The sequence below is a fragment of the Chlamydotis macqueenii genome, chromosome 6 (assembly GCF_036417535.1).
Source record: "Chlamydotis macqueenii isolate bChlMac1 chromosome 6, bChlMac1.mat, whole genome shotgun sequence".
NCBI lineage: Eukaryota > Metazoa > Chordata > Aves > Otidiformes > Otididae > Chlamydotis > Chlamydotis macqueenii.
The window spans coordinates 20,004,319-20,025,542 of NC_141561.1; the positions used below are offsets into that span (position 1 = coordinate 20,004,319).

Here is a 21,224-nt window from a genome sequence, read left to right on the forward strand (position 1 = left end):
TGAAGTGCACCCTTCAGTGCAAAAGTCTGTTCAATAGTGTAACACAAGTAATAACTAGTTTTCATTCATTCTCAGTGAGCTCCATTAAAACTACCAGATTGTAAATTACTGCTTTTGCCTTAATTTTTGTCACAGAAATACACTTTTGTTTAAACCTTAAATTAAATATATTTGCTAGTAATTATTTACTGTGGTTGTACTTTGCTGTAATGGTTTCCTTTAAGTTTATGTATCTTTCTTTTCTACTGCATCAAGACTTACCTACTGTCATATTTATAACACCTTTATTTTTATATCCTTGAAAGACTTCAGTATTGCTTTTGATGATAGCCACAACTCTATTTTTGGGAGTCTTAATTGTTTCCAAAAAACACTATCACAATTTTTATTACAATATAAAAAGGTGCTTCTTTCTGCATTCAGACCTCCTAGGTCCTAAGAAAGCATATAGCACATTATTGTTATTTGCCATTTCAATAAAGATAAGTTACACTATGTAATACGGGAAAGCAAGGAACCACAGCTTCTACAAAGCCATCAGCCAAATAGCATTTAACGTTAAATTCTGGCATCCACGACGTCAGACTTCTCTTTTTCAATATACCTATGGTTGGGAGAGCCCCATTGTCACCTGGCAAATTAATGAGGGAAAACCACTGAACATATGATCACATGAATGCAATTAGCTTTGGCAAAAGAAACTTTTAAGAGCAAAAGAAGCTTTACCAGCAAAACCCCCACTTAACTAACCATTACTACCTCAGACTTGTGTAAATTAAGATTTGTGTAAAGACTTGAACAGAATCAGAGGACCAGAATGATAACGAAGTTTAGAAAGTTTTCCTACAAAAACTGCTCAGGCTGCACATGCCTGGCATATAGCAATGTTTCTATGTAGCTTCAGAAAGAACAAATTTTTACAAAGATGGTTTACATAAATCTTTTTAAATTCACCTGTGTGGATTTATTCATGTAAAACCACAAATTGTAACAGTTACAGTTGAATTTTATCAGTTACACTTCAGCCAGAATACAAAACTGCCCTTGACTCAAGAGCCAGTACAAAGGACACTTTCAGCACTAGAAGACAGTTATTGCAAAATCAAAGACGGAATTAACAGAAGTCTTACAATTTCACAGCAGACACTTAATACACAGAGAGAGATCCAGATATGCTTTTTTTTCAGGACTTAAAAAAAAACCCGTACTAGGGAGTGCTAATAAATATACATTAAAAGATTATAAAATTAATAAAAACTAAATGACAGCAATGAAACATGGGAGATGTTTAAATTCCTAAACATTTCATTTATAGCTTTTAAACAGCATTGTAGACCAAGTTAAAAAAATTCAGCCTTATTTGACAGGTTTGCAAGTGATTCAAGTAATGTCTACTGAAAGGCACCTCTGAGAATTTCTGTTTCAACAGCTAAAACTTCAGTCTTATCTGGAAAAGGATGGCAGCATAAAACCAAGTATGTAAATACAGTTATACAGTTTAAAATTCTTAGTGCATATCAAAACATAAAAATTCTTTGTTCCACTCTGCTTTAAACTGGCATCTATGGCTTGTTGTGAGATGTACCTGATCTAGCCTGGAGATTGGTGTGCTACCTATGGTGGAAGTGTACTGTTGTGAAAAGAAACATTACTAGGGAAGCAGTAAAACATTTCTTTTCCATGGCTACATCCCTGGGGATGCAAGATAGTCAAAACAAACCCAACTGTCATCACTAGCACACCGACAGCAAGAATCAGGCAGGATATGAGGTTATCTGAATGGTTCCATCGCTCTTTGGACAGCCTTAGATAACACGCTGTTGGGATGATAAAAACAAGTGGAGTAGCACTCAGAACTCCCTGTGTGTGGGAAACAACAATAGAAAAAACCCTCATAAGCACGTGTATTTAAATGTGAAAAACAAAAACCTACATTTTAAATGGTTGTGATCAGTTTGATGCAACAGTCAAGCCAGAGAATAGAGGCCTTTTCCAGTGCTGCTATATGGAAATCTTTCTTTACAAAGTCACAAATAACTTGCAAAAATATCTGTAAAACTATTTGAAATAATTCAGATTTATTTAAATGCTTTTGCTTTACTGATACAGAATAATATTTTATGTTGCAAATACTATTAAATCTGATTACCAGAAGTTTCTCAGCTTCAAAAGTACAGCAAAAGTCCAAACATAATAGTTCTGCAATACTGTAACTGACTTAAAATATTTAAGATCACTCCATGTAGGAGTCTAGATATAATACTGACTTCAAAAAAAAGTGGAAACACCATGCAGCAGTTCAAAGAATTCTGATCAATTTCTCCATTTATGACCTGATTTACATTGACTTACCTATGAATAAGCTCCCTTTGAGAGAGCAGAATGCCCTCTCTTTTTAAAAATTCATCTCTTCTTTACATACTCTCTCTAGACAGGAGCAGACAAAAAGCACCTGCTTAAATGCTTTTTATAGCAAAGCCACTGCAGATTAACACATCAGTTACATGCCAAAAGAGAGCATTTTTATGCAGGAATTTTGAACATTTACTTTGTCACACACTTAAACACGATGTTTCAATGTAATTATGGTGTGGTAATAATCCAGCCTACTGAATATCTTTGCATCACTGTTTGTACAAACTTTTGTATATTTTTTTATATATATAATATATGTATTTATATATCCACCCCGTAACTTTTATATCTGAGAGTATGATATTTCCACACCCGCTTTATTTATTAAAAATAGCTGACCTGAAATAGAAGATAAACTGTTAAGACAAATAATGTTGATCATAAATGTAGGTTGGATTTTTTTTTTAAAACATTTCCTTTGATTAAATGTACATTCTATACCAGAACAGACTGACTTCGTCTGGTAAGCCTATTTTGATAACTAATAGGCTAGGACTCCAGTAGACAACATGGCAGTTCCAGCCAACCAGAACAGTTACATAGATGTGTTAAAATGGGTTCAAGCCAATAAGCGCCTTGTGTGGCCTGCCTGGTAAGCTCCATCTCTGCTGTGAGATATAAACAGGAATGTTTACTGGCAAACAAAGCAGTTTCCTCCTAAGAATTGGATACTCAGGTTATGAAGTCACTCAGTTTTGTTCCCTGTTAAGCCCAAAGCATGGAAAAATTCCATTTACTATCTCTGTCTCACTACTATTGGTTCTTTCTTTATCTCCCCTTCCCCCTCCACGTTGTTTTTTGCCCCTTTGGCACAAGGCAGTCATTAGGATCTGCCCCAGTGTCTAGTAATTCAACAACTTTGTCATAAGCAGGGACTAGAGAAGGAAACACTAGATTCAGTCCTGCAACAGTTAGGATGAGTATTTTAGTGATTTCCACTGCAGTTGAAATAAATTTGGTAAGTCATAGCCACTTGCTATATCTCCAGAAACATTCTAAAAGCTCTACCCAACCATAAAAACTTTACTTTCTGAACTTTCTCCTTTAATTATCCAATTTTAAAGCAGTAAATAATTCCTTTTCTTCCTACTAACATTTCTACTGACTACTATGTCAAATTACCTAAGATCTTCAGTAGAGCCGTGGATTTTTCAGAGTTCTGTTTTATCAAAAAGTGATTTATTAAATAAAATAGTATACAGGTTCACTTACATTCAGCTCCAAAACTATTCCAAGGCAATCATACACTAATGATACACCAGTCGCCACAGCAATGATAACTAACGTCATAACAATATGGAAAACTGTTGAGAGGTTCCCATGGAAAAACACATTGGCAATCACCTGAAACAGAATGACAATTTTAAACGTAGATTTTGCTCTTTATGCTAACAAACAGCTTATTTCAAATCTTCTAACCTTTGGAAACTAAAAGAATGAGTGAGAATACGCTGACTGAACTTTACCTATTTTGTTTCAAGAGAACATCTTCATCTGCTTCCAAAATCATTACTAAAACTGCAGAACACTTGTAAGATTGACCTAGTTATACCTGCAGGATTTAGGGTACACTTACTTTCTTCTAATTTGTCCACCACAGAATAAAAACCACTTACAATTATTCACTGAACAGATGGATTTCCTAGATGGAGATGCTTTCACAAAGCAAACTAGTAAGCATGATAAATACGCTATTTTTGTCTATTCTCAACAGTGGCATTTACATTAAACTTGGAATTTTAAGCAGCCCTGACATTACTAAGTAATTATTAATATAATACTGGATAACATTATAGTAAATGTAATACAAAATTATACTGCCAGAATCTAAACAGTACAACCATACTCATACTCATTGTACGCAGCAGGACTGGACATGCTGATATTTATTACAGATCAAATACTGACTTCAGCTACAATATGTATTAGTAATGTGAGAATGTTATTAATATATATCAACATAGTGAAAGGGAGAATGTAATAAATTCTTACCTCTCTGGTCACAAAACATTCAAGGGGGAAGGTCAGAATTACAGTAACTCCATAACAAAACCTTCCAAATGTAACAAGGTTGTCATCTCTACAGTAGTTTTCAAATATATCTCCTGAGGCATAGCAAAACATCTATTAGTTTGAACTTCATGTCATTTGTCTGTTTGCAGATTGAAGTGTAAATTACTGGAGTTACTGCAGTAATTTAGACTTTCTGATCCCCTCTCCTGACACATATCAAGAAACTAGCTACAGTCACAAATTACATCCAGGAGGAACTTTCACGTTATCCTACTAGTAGCAGTCTTTTTATTTTAAGTAGCATTTATCTTTCAAAAAGACTAACATATATAGATTAGAGTTTGTAATCTGTTATTTTCCCCTTAGCATAGATTTTGTACGAGATACTGGTGGTTTTTTTTTTTTTTTTAAAAAGGACAGATTCAGAACAAAAGCTTGTATATAAAAGATCTATTTCCTAGAATAACAATTACACAAGGAAGACTAGGGAGTCACCTCTGGAGAACTGCATTTCACTGAGAGTATCTAACAATAGTTGGTAAGCTGCAGTGGAGAATTTCTAATATTCTGACCCTGAAAGCCCATCACAAACGTATGTATTATTGCCTAGCAAATCTTCTTACATCTAGCAACAAAAGCATTGCTAGAGAATTCAAATCATCATCTTGCTTAGCGTTTACTACAAAGAATCTGGAATAATGAGCTATGAGGCACAAGAGACACTGCAAGACTGTGATCTGATGATCCATCAGGTATTTTCAACCCGATCACTATACTGTCATATGATTTACTACTTTTAGGATCACAATGGCACTGAAGAAGCAACAAGGTGTATTTTAGAGAAAACAGACAAAAGATTTTGACAGGGGAGACAGAAGGTAAGATGGAACCCTCTTATAGTAGAGTCATACGCTGAGGGATAGCTGTAGTCAGAATGTTTCCATGAAATATCTCAGCCAGTTCGCACTTAGTCTAGCTACAGTTTAATCTAGGACAGTAAGTTATTCTGCATAAACAGCACTGGAGGCAGGAAAAAGGAAAGATGAACCAGTAACCCTCATCCTACAATTCCTCTGTTCTCAACTTTATATTCATTCATATTCATTCATTATGAAATGTGTATTTTTCCTGAAGAAGCTAATACACTGAACATATTAATGCCTTGTTCCTCTGAAAGCACCTTTTCCACTTCAACAAAATTACCTTAAATAATATGATGTAACATTGATTATACATATTTATACACAGATGTATATTCATATACACACAGAGGTGACAGTAGGATTAGTTACAGCAGAACAGCTGTTGTAAAGACAGGAGATATCTCTAAGTCAGAGCTAGGATGTTGTATTAGCACAGACAGGAAAAGATACAGGAAAATATACAGAAATACATGTCAGCCATCCTGCAGAAAAATCAAGGCAATTTTTATTCTTACTGCTCTCTGCTAGTGGACTATTTGGCTAAATTACAGATGTTTAGTCCTCAGAAGTATTTGACTTATGGAAGTATTCAAAGGCACCTTTCACCAGTGAGGCTTACACTTGGGAATCTGACATCTATTGGCATCCTGTTTTGGTTGTTGAGTAACTACAAAGAACGTCCTAACTATTTCTGTCCGAACAGAGTATGATTTTGGCATTTTTACAATCACTAAGATATTAACAGCAAAAGTCAGACAGAAAGGCAGAAATGCAAGCCTTACAGCAAGCACCAAAATTGAGGGATTGAGCAGTTTACCTTCTGTGTATCCTGTAAAAGTTATATATCCGCATGTAGCAAACACTACACTGATAACAACAGCGAATGAGACAGACACATGTGTGACTCGAGACCAGTTCTTTAATGTGGGTTCTTCCAGAGACCCATATATTAAAAAGCTGTTATGGCTGCAGATGAATGCTGAAACACACATCACAGTTAAAGCAAATGTAAGAATTCATGCATATAAAATAAATTTACAGAGTGTATATTCCAAAGTAGGAGAGACAGAGCAGTTTGAATCCATTCACTATTAAATATAAACATCAATCCTGCAACGAGTGGCAAAGAGAACTTTTACTTACTTACATGATGAAGGTTTATATCCATCCTGAGATGATTCTGATTACATTACCCTAAAATGCCATGCCATTTCTCATGCTCCCTACCTCCATTCCACCTCTATTTCCTCATCCTACTTCTTTTTGTTAAGAACCCAACAGCAGTTTTGAGATTATTTTTTTTTAAATCCACAGAGCCATGAGCCATTTGCTACTTTCAGACTTGCTATGACATTCATTTTAGGCAGCAGCAAGCATTGGGAGGCCTCAGATTATCACAGTGTTAACAAGAATTAATATACCAGATCCTCCAGGCAGGAACATGTTTTAGAATGAGGATAACAGAGGTGAGTTAAGACTCACCTGAATTGTTCACTGTGTCTAACGGGAAGCAACAGGTATTCTCAATAAAACGTATGCACCACAGTCTAAGATTTTTCTGTTAGAGGTCACCCAAGAGAACGTAGAATGATCACAGCCTCCTCAGCTTATCAATTAGAGTAACCCTATTGGTGCAGGTGTTTTAAGATGACTGGACACTTAAGCTGGATTCACGTGCCACACCATTGTCTCTGCCACAGTGGCAATAGCCTCTAGGGCCAGATGGGCAACGGATGAGGATGTGTCTTAAACCATATCAATTAATTCACCCATGGATGACTCAAAGTCAACTTTATTTTCTTCTAAACCAGCTTAACATGAATATTAAAAAAATACAATTAAAAATACGCAATTTCTACATCCAAAATATTAAATAATTTCTTACAATCTGAATATTGAAAATATAAAAAAACCCCAAACTTACCAAATGACATCACGCCAACGGCCTGTAGTGCATTTGATTTTGCAAATATCCATGCATTTTCTGATTTGGGTCTGAAACAGACATTTGTTTTAACAGATTATCCGTTCAACTAACAGTTCTTAAAAATAATTTAAAATATTATGCTATAATACAGAACTTCTAGTCAGATCTCCAGAACTCTCTGAAATAGGCCACAGTGTTAACCAACAGTAAGTTGAAACTAGGGAGATATCCTTCTCACCTCCCTTGTTTTGATTAAAGTATTGCTACAATCAATCATTCTCCACAGCCAAAAATGTCAGCCTGTTTCAGTGATCAGTTTTGTAAATAAACTTTTCAAGTCATCATATACCAAGAAACAGCAACAGGGAACGTAAAAGCTGTTACTGATTCTGGCTAAGGTTATCTCAACCCAAAATCTCTTCTGACTATTTAGAGGTAATTTCTTCCTTGGAATTTGCACGTCATCCATGCAGCCTAGAGATACTTTTTTTCTGGACTACAAATCAAGTGAGGCAGTTTGCCTTTTCTTACACCTGTTCCAGCTCATAGTAAAGCTCATAGTCACACCCAAGGGAGTGACAAAACAAAGTGTAAGAGGGTATATGGAGACTTTAATAATCAGGCAAGAATGTAATATCCCCCACATCCACTCCTCTAAGAATTGCCCACAATTGTGGACATGTGGTAATTGTAATTCTTAGAGGATGATCACACAAAACCATCAGCAAACTTTGTTAAAATACATTTGATGCATGAACTTCCCCTCTGAATAAAGAGCCAAAATGACAGAAAGGAGAAGGACATGAAGCATTCCTTTCTAGAACTACAATTTGCTTAAAATGAAATCCACAAGCCAGTTGGACATTATATTTGTAATATTAAAGCACAGACAAAGGAACAGTATAGAGAAGCTTGATCTCAAAAGGCTGGCTGCTTCTAACTTTAATTGCTGGTCTTATTTAGAGGGAAAGCTGCTGCCACCTGAGGCCTTAGTTGCTATCTTCCTACTGCCCTAGAAAGCAGTATGGCACTCATGCCAGCTCTGTGAAGGTAGCAATGACAGCTTTATCTCTCCCTCTATCTGATAATAACTAGCTGGTTTTGACAGCCTACAAGCATATTCTATGCTAGGTCTCGTTGCTTTCAGACGTTTAAAATCCACACCCATCCATTAAAAAGAAAGACAAAAAAAATGTTATTTCCCCTTTCAGAACTCATATCTTACTATTTCTTGAGAGCTCAAATATTCAGTCCTTCCTTTTCTAAATTAAAAAAGCAGATTTAGCATCTAATGCACATTCAGTTCAGACTTAGAGCACCTTTATGGCTCTTAAGCTGTGGTTGCTAAGCTTAACTTTGAAGCGAACAGAACCTGAGCATGAAAATCAAGTTCAGTTTTTTGTCCTTAGATGCAGTATACTGTCTTGACTACTGTAACATATGCTTCTAGTCTTAAGCAGCTGAATATGGCCCTCCAGAACATTCTCAGACCCAGCATGCAGTGTAATAAATACTACGGATGAAACAGAGATATCTGGCATTTGTCTTGTGAAAGTTCCAACCCACTATAGCTGCTGTAGTTCCTTACATAGAACAGACTCTCTTAACTTGATGCCACTGATTTCAAATCACTAGAGATGTCTGTGGAAAATTCATATTCATAATTTTGAACGTATTATTTTTCAGGAAAACATTAACATTGGACTGGAAAAAAATCAATAATATTCCAAAATAGAAATAGAATATAGAAAGCTAACATGACAACTGTTTCATTCCATAACCACTAGAGGTCAGCTTTGATATCAAACATACAGAACCAAGAATTGCTTTATCTGACAACAGAATTTCCAAAAGTCTCCTTATCCCCTTCTCTATTAACAATTAACACTTAGATTATCCAATACCTTATAAAATAAAATATTTTTAAAATGCACAGAAACAAAAAATTCTTTTGTCTGAAACATTTCTGTGAAAATGGTACTTCCTATGCAACTGTCTAGCTATATTATAAGCTCCTATAAAGAGGGATTTTAAAAATGGAATGTAGAAAGAGCATGAATTTCAGTTGAAGTGTTTTGAATAAAGTGGCCAAATAATAAACAAAAAAAAAAAATCACAGGAGCTAGTTTTCCACCTGCACAGTGTTAGCTTATGCACTAGCAATATGCAACAGACTAAAATACAGCTTTGCTTTACAGATAAACGACAGATCAGATTAGGAGTATCATCTGGGGGAAAAAATACAAAAGAACAAAATCTTGCTTATTTAGCAGCATAAGAAGATAAATTCCTTCCATTCTAGTTGCAGAACGGAGAAAGAATTTCAGATCCATGATTTGAACACTACCAGCAGATTGCAATGTCATACAATGCACGGTGGTACAGAGGACACATGCAACAACATATGACTGTTTCTTACAGTAAGCCATATACTGCTGCATGCATTCTGAAAAACATTTTCATACCTTGGGAATAGAGGGGTCTCCTACAGTTGTGATACGTAAACTAAGAAGTGAAAGCAACACAGTAAGAAATTTCATTTCTGAGAGTTTAGAACTAAGAGACAACAGCTCTAGAGTTCTGACCATAGCACAACAAATCGTCCCCAAGTCCCATCTGCAGGACATACAGACCTAGCAAAGCTCCTGGGTGCAGCTGACATGAAAGTGTCTATATAAAATAAGACTTCAGACTGGGAAAGACAAAATTGTGTCAGGAAACAGTAGCTGTTAGTTATGGAAGAGCCATACAGTAAATAATCACTTAAAATAGCTCACAAGAAGGTAAACATTCACATAATGCCCACGCGTGCATCTGTGTGGGCAGATGCACACACAGGCTGAAAGAGCCTATCATGAGAACCAGGTAACACTATACCTATGCTGCTTTTTCAATCCTGCTGCTACTATTGCAGATGGATTTTTTTTTTTTTTGAGAAGGACCTTTGTTCTGAACAGTTTGACCTACATTCTTATTAGGAATTGTTAGGGAAAGATTTTAACTGCTGCTCATAACAAGAATAGCAGTAGCTGTGAAAATCCATGAATGACAAAAGCTTACTGCTCCTCACTCAGTGTACGAAAATACAGGCTATGCCTGCATAAACACAAAGTTTTTTTTCATTCTGGAGAAGAAGAAGTAGTTAGATGAAACACAATGAAAGTTAACAAAAGAAATACCTATGTGATACTAAATGCATTTTTCGAGAGCTGTACTGTGTATCATATATAGTAGAAGCTGTAACACAAAGTGAAAGCTGAGAGGTAATAAAATTGTGATTCTTGGAACAAAAATAACAAAAGATTGAACAAAAAGACATTCCAAGGGAGATCCCAGACAGGAAAAAGTCTCATCTGAAAGTAAGACAACAGAAAGACAGACTGACAACTAGAAATGTCCATAGGAAGGTAGAGAAGCCTAGCAATGAGGAAAGCCTAGACGTTAAGAAAATAAGACTCTATGCAGTATTCAGTACACTTACGGGAAAGTACAGCATAATAAACATGCTAGTGAGTTCAAAAAAGTTTTGAAAATATTATTGTTTATCTACATAAGAACAGGGGAAGACGAAAAGAACAAATGAACCAGGCAGAGGTTAAGGCCTTCTAACAGGGTAAAACGCATTTCACATCCAGATCATGAAAAAGAGTTGGACAAATTTGTTTGGCAGTCTGAAACAGCGTATCTTCTACTTCTTATAAAACATTTACAGTATAATATTCCCCACCTTAAGACTGACACTATGCAAACATCTCCTCTGTCATTTATGCAGAAATGCTGCCAAATATAACAGAGCAGAGGACTTCAGAAGCAAAGCAAAATACCTTTAAGGAGGGCAAGAGAAACATATGTCCCCGATCTCAACTCAGCTTACAGGTATGAAACACTGACTGGGAAAAAAAAAAAAGCTAATTTCTAGAGAGGAAGCAAAGTCTTATGTTTGACAGGGGAGCTACAGGTTGGAACGAGCAAAAGACTACCATTGTTTTGGATTGAAGATCAGTTACAAACCACCAAGTTTAGGTGCAAACTGTCAGTTATCAAAATAATCCATGAATACATGGCAGATTAATTCAGGTTTAGTTCAATGATTTAGACACGCAGGAAACTAATCGTAAAATGTCAATTCAATTCTATTCTAAGGTAAAATACCTTTTCAGTTTTCATTTTAAAGTTTAAACGTCTAAAAATTTAAAGATACTGAAAAAGTTTATAGATGCTGAATATAACTTCAATCAATATAATGGCAAGAAAATGAGTAATCTCACATCAGCTTTGAATTTTATATTATTCAAAGTAATCTTCGTTGTTAAAGAACATAGACAGGGCAAAGCTATATGTCATCCCCACTTAGTTACAGCTGCTTTAACTCCTCTTTCTTCCCTAAAGAACTACTTCTCAGTTCTGTAAATATACAGCAGCTTAGGTTTCTGTTAGGGTTTTTTGTTTGTTTTGGGGTTTGGTGTGGTTTTGGGTTTTGTTTTTTTTTTTTAATTTCATCACACGTTAAAGTTTATCTTTGCCTACTATTGGACTATTTATAGGAAGGAAAAGAAAGAATCAACTTTTTACTTTCAAGTTATTTTCCTGAAGACTGGGTGTTTCATCCTTGCGATCAGCTTCCACTTGAGTAATTCTCACAACCTATTTATGTGTAGCAGATGCTCGTGGAAGTTTTTCCTAGAGATTTATGCATTATGCAGACACTGACATTATGACATCCTTTCTAAAACAACATCAAATTAAAATGATCTATCTTTATAACCTACATAAAGTATTGCTTTTCACAGTAATGAATGTTAGTTTCAGCTTTGAAGCACTAAGTTATTTTATACAGTACTAACACTGCACATTTACAGTTTAAGATAATTCTAACACATTGTTTTTGATCACAGTAGAAAAATACCCAGCTATAAGGAGCTGGAAATAAAGAATCAATTATCAAAATACATTTTTATCCAACATCTTGAACTACTGAGAGTAAACTCTGGGTCCAGAACACTGGATTTTATATGCAGGTCCATTATGTCCTTCGGGCAACAATAATCATATTGATTATATTAATCAAAAGCAAAACTAAAAAAAGTACCTCAGTTTCATATTTGTCATAAGAGGAAATAAATTAAACCAAATAATCCCTCACATTTTTTTTTTCCAGAGAACTAAAAAGAAAATAACATTTCTATAACATCCCTGGACAACCTGCTCCACTCCCAAAGCAACTGAAAATGCAACACTCCAAAGACTTATAATTGCTGTTTTTCAGCCTACAGTTTCAAGCACATAAAATCATTAAAAACAGTAATAACACTGTAGTTTTGCTGATGGTCTAACACACTGTGGAAAGCTTCTAGGAAAGATAATATTCTCTGTTGCCCAAATAATAGATACAATTTTCAACTAGAACATGAATTACATTTAAGCAAAAAGACAGTTTTATAATCCCTAGATAACCTTGTTGTACCTCTCAAAGGGAAGTAATCTTCACTTGTAAAAATCTAAAGGTAAGTCAAAAATTGATTACTGCTCAGAGAGTAAATATCCAAGTGGAAAGATATCTGACTGGGATTCCAGTGGAATCTGACCTGACTCCAGCAGTTTTGAATGTATTCAGCAGTAACTTGAATGATGGAACAAAAAGTAAGAAGCATCCTTAACAGAATGCTTGAAATGTGCAGTTAACACAAGCATGCTAGAGAACAAGGTGAAAAAAAGAAAAATCATGAATATGTTGGTAAATGGAGAAATCATCCGATAAAGCAGTATTCAATTCTTTAACAAAAAAATTCCACAGTTTTTCAGGGGAAAAAAAGGCTTCATGGGAACAGGGCAGCAGGGAACAAGTGAAAAAAAACCCCAAATTTCATGAGAACAGAGTAAAAAAAAGCTACAACTGCCTGCTCACAGTTCTGCAGAGAAGGGCTTGGTGTTTCTGTTAGACTGCAAACTCAAGGCATGTCCATAATGTCATGCTATTTTCCAAAGAGGCAAATGTCAAACTAGATTACATAAACAGCAACATGGCAACTCCCAAAAGACACAGTTGAAAGGGACCTCAAGACGCTCTGCACGTAAGATATGTCAATCTTTCTTCTCTGCTTGTCAACGGGAATACCATAGGCAGTTGAGGCACCGCAATACCACTTCAATTTAACTTAAGGCACCCACTGAGAATGATCATTAGCCCAGGAAGAGAAGAAGAGAAACATTAAAGGAACTGTGTTTGCTTAGTCTATAGAAAGGATCACCAAAGGGGGACAAGTTACAGCTCTTTACAGGTGTTTCTTTAAGCCTTTGCAAAAGAATGAACAGTTTGCTCTCCGTATCCACTGTGGTTAGGCCAAGAAGCAATCAACATGAAATGCACTAAAAGAGTCATATAATACACATTTAGGAAGAGTTCATTAGAAAAGACTAGTTAAGGACTGGAATGGGAAACCATGGAATTGCCAAGAACGTACTAAAAAATCACTTGTCATCAATTACAAGCATAGAATCAATTCTGCTATGTAACAACAATGGTAGGATTAAATATTCTCTCTTGGCCCCATCACGCCTTTATCTAGGATTGTACAAATTCTTTTCCTGTATGTCAGATTTGAGGACTGTGTTTCATAATGTCGTGTGAGTAAGAAACTGTGCGGTGATCCGGGCTAAACCACCACAAATAACCATGATTTTTTTTTTCTAAATCTCTTTGAAAATTTAACTTCTATTTTATTTTAATAAGGATTCACAGTAAATGTGTTATTTACTTGGTTCACTTGTTATAATACTATGACGGAACCCATGTTAAAATATATTAGTGTTCTTTATTCTCATTGAAAAAAAAAAAAAAAAAAAGAGATGGCATACCATTATACCATGAACAAAATATTAGGAATATTAGGAGAGGATTTTAATAATTAAAGTATATGTCTATTTCTATCTGTAAAATACAAATAGTAAAAAAAGACATTGACAGAATGTTTCTGAGGCAAAAAATTCTAGTTAACAGTATCAACTTGCTAGATGCATTTTTGAAAACAAGAAGTGTAAAGGCAAAACCAGAAGCCTCTAAAGAGTTAAAAAGCAAAACTTCAAGAGTCACTCAAACCTCAACGTTACTTATTGTAAGAAAAAATAAAGCCATGCATTCCATAATTTTCAGTGCATCACAGCTGTTGAGAAGAAATGATGCTATAGTAACAAGGTCATCAGCAATCATTATATGTAGCTTCCTCCTTTTTTGACAGGGGGTTTTGAGATTACCCTTTCAAATACCCCTTTAGCACACAGTATGAAAAACATATTGCTTCAGAAAAATGGGGGGGGACAGCTGGGGGGGGAAGTTCCACTTTGTTCCGAGTGCATCATTTTATGGATGACAGACAACATGAACTGGCAGAACTTTAGAAACCCCTATTCTAGCCATCTTCCTAGCACTAAACACGAATGCCCTGCCATTAACCCTCGTCTCACGGTAGTAAGACAAATGAACAACTTAACACTGCTGGAACAATCATGGTGGAAGAATCCACTTCTTATAGAAACATTAGAAATACTATATAAAACTATTTCAATAAATAAATAAAAAAGCACATTCAGAAATAGTTTGTTGTCTTTCACATTTAAAGGATAAGGTAAAAGGCAAACTTTCTAGGCCATAAAGGAAATATAATAGATTCATAACACTTTTTTGCAGTATAATTATAATAATACTGCAACAACACACACTCATGTGTACTAAATTGTCTGGAAAACTCCAATGTTAAACATTAAATACTACTTTCAGAGTACGAGTGCTGGAAAACAGTTTTGCACCCTCATATTGTTTTCTCAAATGACAGAATAAAGTTTTTATTATTGTGTTCTTTTTTCTTTTTGTTATTTGTATTCCATTTTTATGGTGAAGTCATTATATTAACAGAAAAATAAATACTCCTAAGATACTATCTATTTTGAGATTGTAAATGTAGGCCATCTGACAATAATGGACAAAATTAAAGATTTTTCAAATGACAGATAATCTCTCATGCCCATTCAGAAGTCATCTGCTATTAGCCATATCACCTGCAATTTCCAATTAATCTGTAGACTTTTTGTATTACTGTTAATACAGATTTATTTTTTTTTCCAATTATCTGTCTCTCCCAAAACAGCCACGCTCCAAAACTATGCAGATATATGTAATAGTGAAATAACAGATTACATATGATCAGAAATTCACTTTATGGCAAATGAAAGAATACTCACACTTGAGGACTGAACGTTACTGTTCTCACCATCACAATAACCAGGATGACAATGGTTAAAATCAGAGAAATAAGAGACACCTGTAAAGGTAAAAACACAAATTCAGTCAGTAGGCTACTGAAAGCTTGTCTTCTAAGCGGCACAATGTACTTTTTACAAAAAGAATAATTAACAACCAAGTAAAGTTCTAAATACCACACGTCAAATATTTATAATTAGAGAGCTTGTCCTATATCATCACCTTTTAATTTGTTATTCTTTTTGAATAACTAGCCAATTAGAATTATTTGTCTAATTTTAATTGATATTTCCATTTACACATTTCTAAGAAACAGTGCTCAGCATTTCAAGATCAGGCCTATATTACCCAGTGCTTTATAATATTTGAGTTCTACTAGCAGTAGATGGAAAAATTCCAGCAATTCATACGGACACCAAAGTTTTGCTTGAACTATTCCAAGTTTTCTGATATTTCCTGGGACAGAAGACAGTCTGAACTTCTAAAATATTTAACATGCTCTAGCCAGACGTAATTGAGTTCAAATACATTGTTACAACTGGCACTTATTTTCTAATGGCATACAGAAAAGTAAACCAAAAATCAAATGCTATTATGATTTACCTTCCCCAGTTTCGCTATGTCTTGATATAGAGATATAGGCAAGGTAAAGATGATGGTGGTAAGAAGAATTACGAAGCGATGGTCAGCAAGCACATTATCTGGTCCAACTGAAGCAAAAAAGAAAATAACTTATTTCTCTAAGAGACTGACATGAGGAACAGATTAGTTACATTTGAAAGGTTAGGACTAACAAACCTTTATTGACCTCTATTCAAGCTAAGTAACACTGAAATAAAGACTAGGCATTAACGAACCTTGAGGAAGCCATACACAGCGTATGCAGAATCACCAGAATTCTGCAAATTCAAACCCAATGCATAACATATGGGATATATTATATCAAACTTCGGAAGTTTGGCCTTTGTACATACAGACTAGTATTATAATTTATTTCATTGTGCCTAGGTCAACGTAGGCAGGCTGCAAGTAAAACATTCTCCTACTTCTTTCAGCCATTTACTCTTCAGGATTTTTTTGACACTGTGTGTTGACATCAATTACTGTGCTGTTGAAGATAAACAAATTCTTGAAGAACGATCCTAAAATAAGTTAATTTTGAGGTTTCTTTTGAGAACCTTCTTTCTTGCTGTCAGCTGGCTTACACTTGCAAAATACAGATTACCATGTGAAGGCAACAGTAATGTTATAATATTCCCTGCAATCAGTGGAATTTATTTGTACAACTGGTGGGGTTTTTTTTCAAGCCAATGACAAATTAAAATAAAACATATCTCAGCTTTCATCAGGCTACCATGAATTATTATGGCTGGAAAGTGACTGGCAATTGACATGGAAAGCCTGTGTTCAGTTCCCTCTATTCTTTGGGAGATTATAATGTTTTTCCCACCTCTTTCCAGGCACGTATTCTACCAGTCAGGTGAAAAGAAGTGCCATGTTGGGAGTTCTGCCTATTACAGAAGTCGTATTGTATACAAATTATTAGATATTCGCTGTGACTATCAACCTGATCAGGTATTCACAGAACAAGAGTGTGACAGTTAACACTGCATCCACACCTTGCAGGCTTCACTGACTGAAAATTATAGTCCTCCTGTGGAAATCAAACAGTTCATACAAATACTAATTTCCACTTCATTGCAGACATGTTCTTTTTAGTTTAATTTGCCAGTGAAGAATGTTTTAACTTAGCTGGCTTTGTGCTCAAGTAGATGGCAAACATGCACACAAATTGCTACACTAACTGTGCTGTGAAAACTTAGAGCAGAGGAAGGGTAATGAGTGCCTGAGGTAAAAAGCAAAAAATGGTTTTGCACATCTGGTTTTGCAGAGAATACCTAAGAGAACCGAAAGTTACATATGCAGTTCAGGACCAACTATTACAAATATGCTTAGGTAAGCATTAAATGCATTATATTATTTGCAAGTCAGTCAGATAAAGTGCAGTTTCAGTATTCAAATGATTATTATAGGAAATATCTAAAAAAGATGACAAAATATAACAACCTTGTAAACATATCACTGCAGAAGACTCCTATTTGCTTCGTATTTCATTGAAGCATGTGGTCTCTTCACTGACACTGAGTCCAATGATAACCAAGGACTAGGATTCATAGTTTTTATTTGAGAAAGACTTATTAAAAAAATATCACACAAAAAACCCACTCATGCTTCAATTTCGTAATTTGAACTACATTTAAGAATAATTTAGAAGCAAAGTGACAGGTAGGACTTCAGACTGATACAGGATGTGAATCCCTCAATACTTATGCTATATTCCTATCCAATACATTTTCCTCATTCTGAATTATTTAAATGCATCTTACCTCCAGGAATTATCCGAAAAACTTTAGTTAAAGTGTCTCCTGTTACTATGTTGTAACTGATCATAGCTTAAAGAAAATAATTTTTTTTTGTTAGTAAAAGTCAAATATGAAATATTTGATAAACATTTAATACACATATTTTGTCGATATCAGGATTATATGCCACTATCCCTCTTGTATGAATTCTGGCTAGCACCACCAACTTCTAGTTTCAGGTTTAAAACAAAATTTTTAAAAAATTATTTAATGCTCCCCTTTATTTATTGTTTTTAAACAAGTACAACCTAAGCAAGAATCCAGTCTGATAAGTAAGGCCATTGTGCTAACTTGCCAACAAATTCACTTCAGAAGAAGAAAAAAAGGCTTTTAAAAAAAATGTCTGTTTGTAATGGCAATTCTTTTTTCTTTTCAAATTCTTGTTTCTATTTAGTAAAGTTCCTGTGTTAGTCTAATAATCAGTCCTGCAATCAAATCCACAGGACTTTCCAGCTCATGTAAAAAGTTAGCAAAATCTTTAAACCAGAAGAAAGAAGACAGATGAAGATACTGGATACAGGCTTCCATTCCTTCCTCTCATTACTGAGAATGTGGCCTTGACATTCATATTTCATTCTTACCTTATTCTACACTAGAAGTGTGTCTATGTGTGTGTACACATAAAATATATTTATATACTCATAGGGTCTTCACCATTTAGACAGCATACATATAGGTACTGACCTTAACTAATGCATAAAGACAGATTGTTGTGAAATTGTAAGTCATTAACACTATTTATAGAAATAAATTCAAGCAGATACATATGTATAACTAGTTCCACTATAAGTACTGAGATCTTTATAATTCTTTTCCATATTCTCTGTGAAATAGTAATTATATTCTTTTTTTTTTTTTAAGTCAACATGTGTAACACTGTTGCCTGCAGTTCTTAATATTTAACCAGTGAAAGAACAAGGTAATGTGAAAAAGCGTGTTATTAAGCACTTACATTTTATGTGAACTTACCAATAAATGGATATAAAAATTGAAGAGTTGAAAGAATTAGATAGCCTGCAAGACCGTAAGTTTTTCTGACAAGCTCTTGATAAGTCTTGGTATTAGAGAGGTTTCCTCCTTTGATCAGTAATATAATGGAATAATCTGTTAAAATATAAAATTACTGTCAAAGACAGCATGAACCAACTTGTGGTTGGTTAATGCTCATCTTTTTCACTCCTTAAAAAAAAAAAAAAAGTCTGTAAAAACAAAAACGGTGGTACTGGGAAGAGCAGGGATGAGAAATATCACAAAGAATCTCAGTTCACAAAAATCAGGAATTACAGGCTCATATTGTAAGGAAATTCCAGCTTTCCCAATTAGAGACTGCAGAAACAGACTCATTCGCATGGGTTTCCAGTATGGACAAAGAGACTAAGAACTGTCATGAGCACCAAAAAAGGAAAAATCATTTAACAATGCAGTGGGCTCCTGAATGGATGGAGCGTTTGGTTATATCCTGAAAGATGGTAAAATGCAAGGACTGCCTGTGTCATGGTGCTAGAACTCTCAGTCACTTTACTCACTATTTATCTATGCTCGTGAAAGATAAAGCCTAGTTAGTATTTTGTGTCTTCTCCATTGTATTGCTCTCCAGTCAAACTTCAATCATTTATGCAGACTCTTAAATGGTATTTTAAGCACTGAGAAGCATCAGCTGCTACTCAGCGTAAGAGTAACAGAATTTGTGCCATCTACATTGACTTTCTTTGTCATTTTAAGGCTTGAAACCACAGAGTCTTTACAAAAATTCTCCTTTAATGTCAATGGATTTACTAATGTTTATCATGTGATTTCAAGACCTGTCACTTTTTAAAGGTAAATCCATTATTTTTTGGATGAATGACAATTAAATAAAATATTCAAAAAAATAGTACAACTAAAGGTTTTCATTCTGCGGCATATTTTTAAAAAGTGATATACAACCCACTACTCAAGGATCAGCTTCTTAATTAGGGTAGAAACAGTGGACTAAAACAGGTCATTATGAGGCACAAATAAGGGCTATTCTTCCAAATGTCATCTTGACCTAGCCTGAGAAACTAGGCTTTATGAAAATAAAATGTACATAAAAACCAGCTTTATATGTTGTACAGTATAATTCTCTTTTACTAATCTGCTCAAAGGATTAGTGAGGTAAGGAAAAAAATTGTCATTTTTATTGTCATAGATGTTTAAGGTATCATTAAGCTCAACATCAGCTAAGCATTGCAAGAATAATTTTCACTTTACAACAGAAACTGCTTTTAGAGTACCTGTGACATAGGCAACCCCAAACAAAAGCAGTATTCCTAGTGGAAAACCAGCTTCCTTCATTGAATATGGCAATCCTGTAAATAAGAAAAGGAGAGGTTATAGAAGAACCTTTCCAAATACTTGTGACGACCAAAATAAAGAAATATTCAGATTTTTAAAAATGCTATCAATCTCCCAAATTGGACCAGCACGCTTAATAACCTCAGAAAGATAATTGTTAGTGGACAAACTGTTGCCTAGGTGTAAAGTTCAGTCAAAATCTGACCAATCAGCTCTCTCTGATCACTATGGCAAAGAAGCTGTAGGGTACATATCGCTGTGAGACATGATCTTAGCTGACATCTCTGCATTTTTGCACAGCGAGCAAATAAAAATAGAGAAAAATCTTTAGGAACAGCAGCAGAAAGTAAGATGTCAGTGTCACTCTCCAAATTGGATAGTCATGCATGTATAAACAAAACTGAACACAGGATAGGGAAGAAAAGTACACTTACCTATAATGCCTGATCCTATGATAGAGTTGATAATGTTAAATCCAGCTGATGCCAGATTACCATTTCCTCCTTTATTCCTGGGCTTACTAACAAGGGCTATTTGGTCATCTGTTGCTACCTGTTTCAGGAAAACAACAATAACATCATACACGAGAAAAATAAGTGAGAAAAATGATTTTACACATAGTCTAGTCAAGATTTTTAAAAATTGTCATAGACTCATATTTGTAGAGGTATTTTAAAAACTAAATCCCATTTTTCTTAAGTGAGAAATGAAAGGGGCATTAGGCATCTAATTCCTGTATAAGTCTGCCTCATAATCTTCTGTAACTAATTCTTCTCTGAAAAAAGAAAATGTGAAAGGACAGAAATGTTTATAAACTCAGAAGTAGGCTGTTAAACAAAGAGCTTTCTAGTCATATTCCAAAGACAGAAATGTGAATCAATTATTTTTTAAAATATTTTGGCTAACACAACTGGTCAGTAAAAATAGGCCCCTGAAGAAGAGGAATTAAATCA

At 34.8% G+C, this 21,224-nt stretch overlaps 1 protein-coding gene across 1 annotated transcript; it reads right to left on the bottom strand.

Moving 5' to 3' along the window:
* Nucleotides 1–1,614: 1,614 nt before the first annotated feature.
* SLC38A11 (solute carrier family 38 member 11) lies at nt 1,615–20,811 on the bottom strand. Its single transcript, XM_010125586.1, has 11 exons — nt 20,706–20,811; nt 20,211–20,285; nt 18,925–19,059; nt 17,920–17,985; nt 16,136–16,242; nt 15,514–15,593; nt 7,276–7,346; nt 6,169–6,330; nt 4,408–4,520; nt 3,628–3,759; nt 1,615–1,860 (listed from the first exon to the last, which is right to left on the bottom strand). The coding sequence occupies exons 2-11, from the start codon at nt 20,269–20,271 to the stop codon at nt 1,615–1,617; spliced, it is 1,173 nt and encodes a 390-aa protein (XP_010123888.1). The 5' UTR covers nt 20,272–20,285; nt 20,706–20,811.
* Nucleotides 20,812–21,224: the final 413 nt, after the last annotated feature.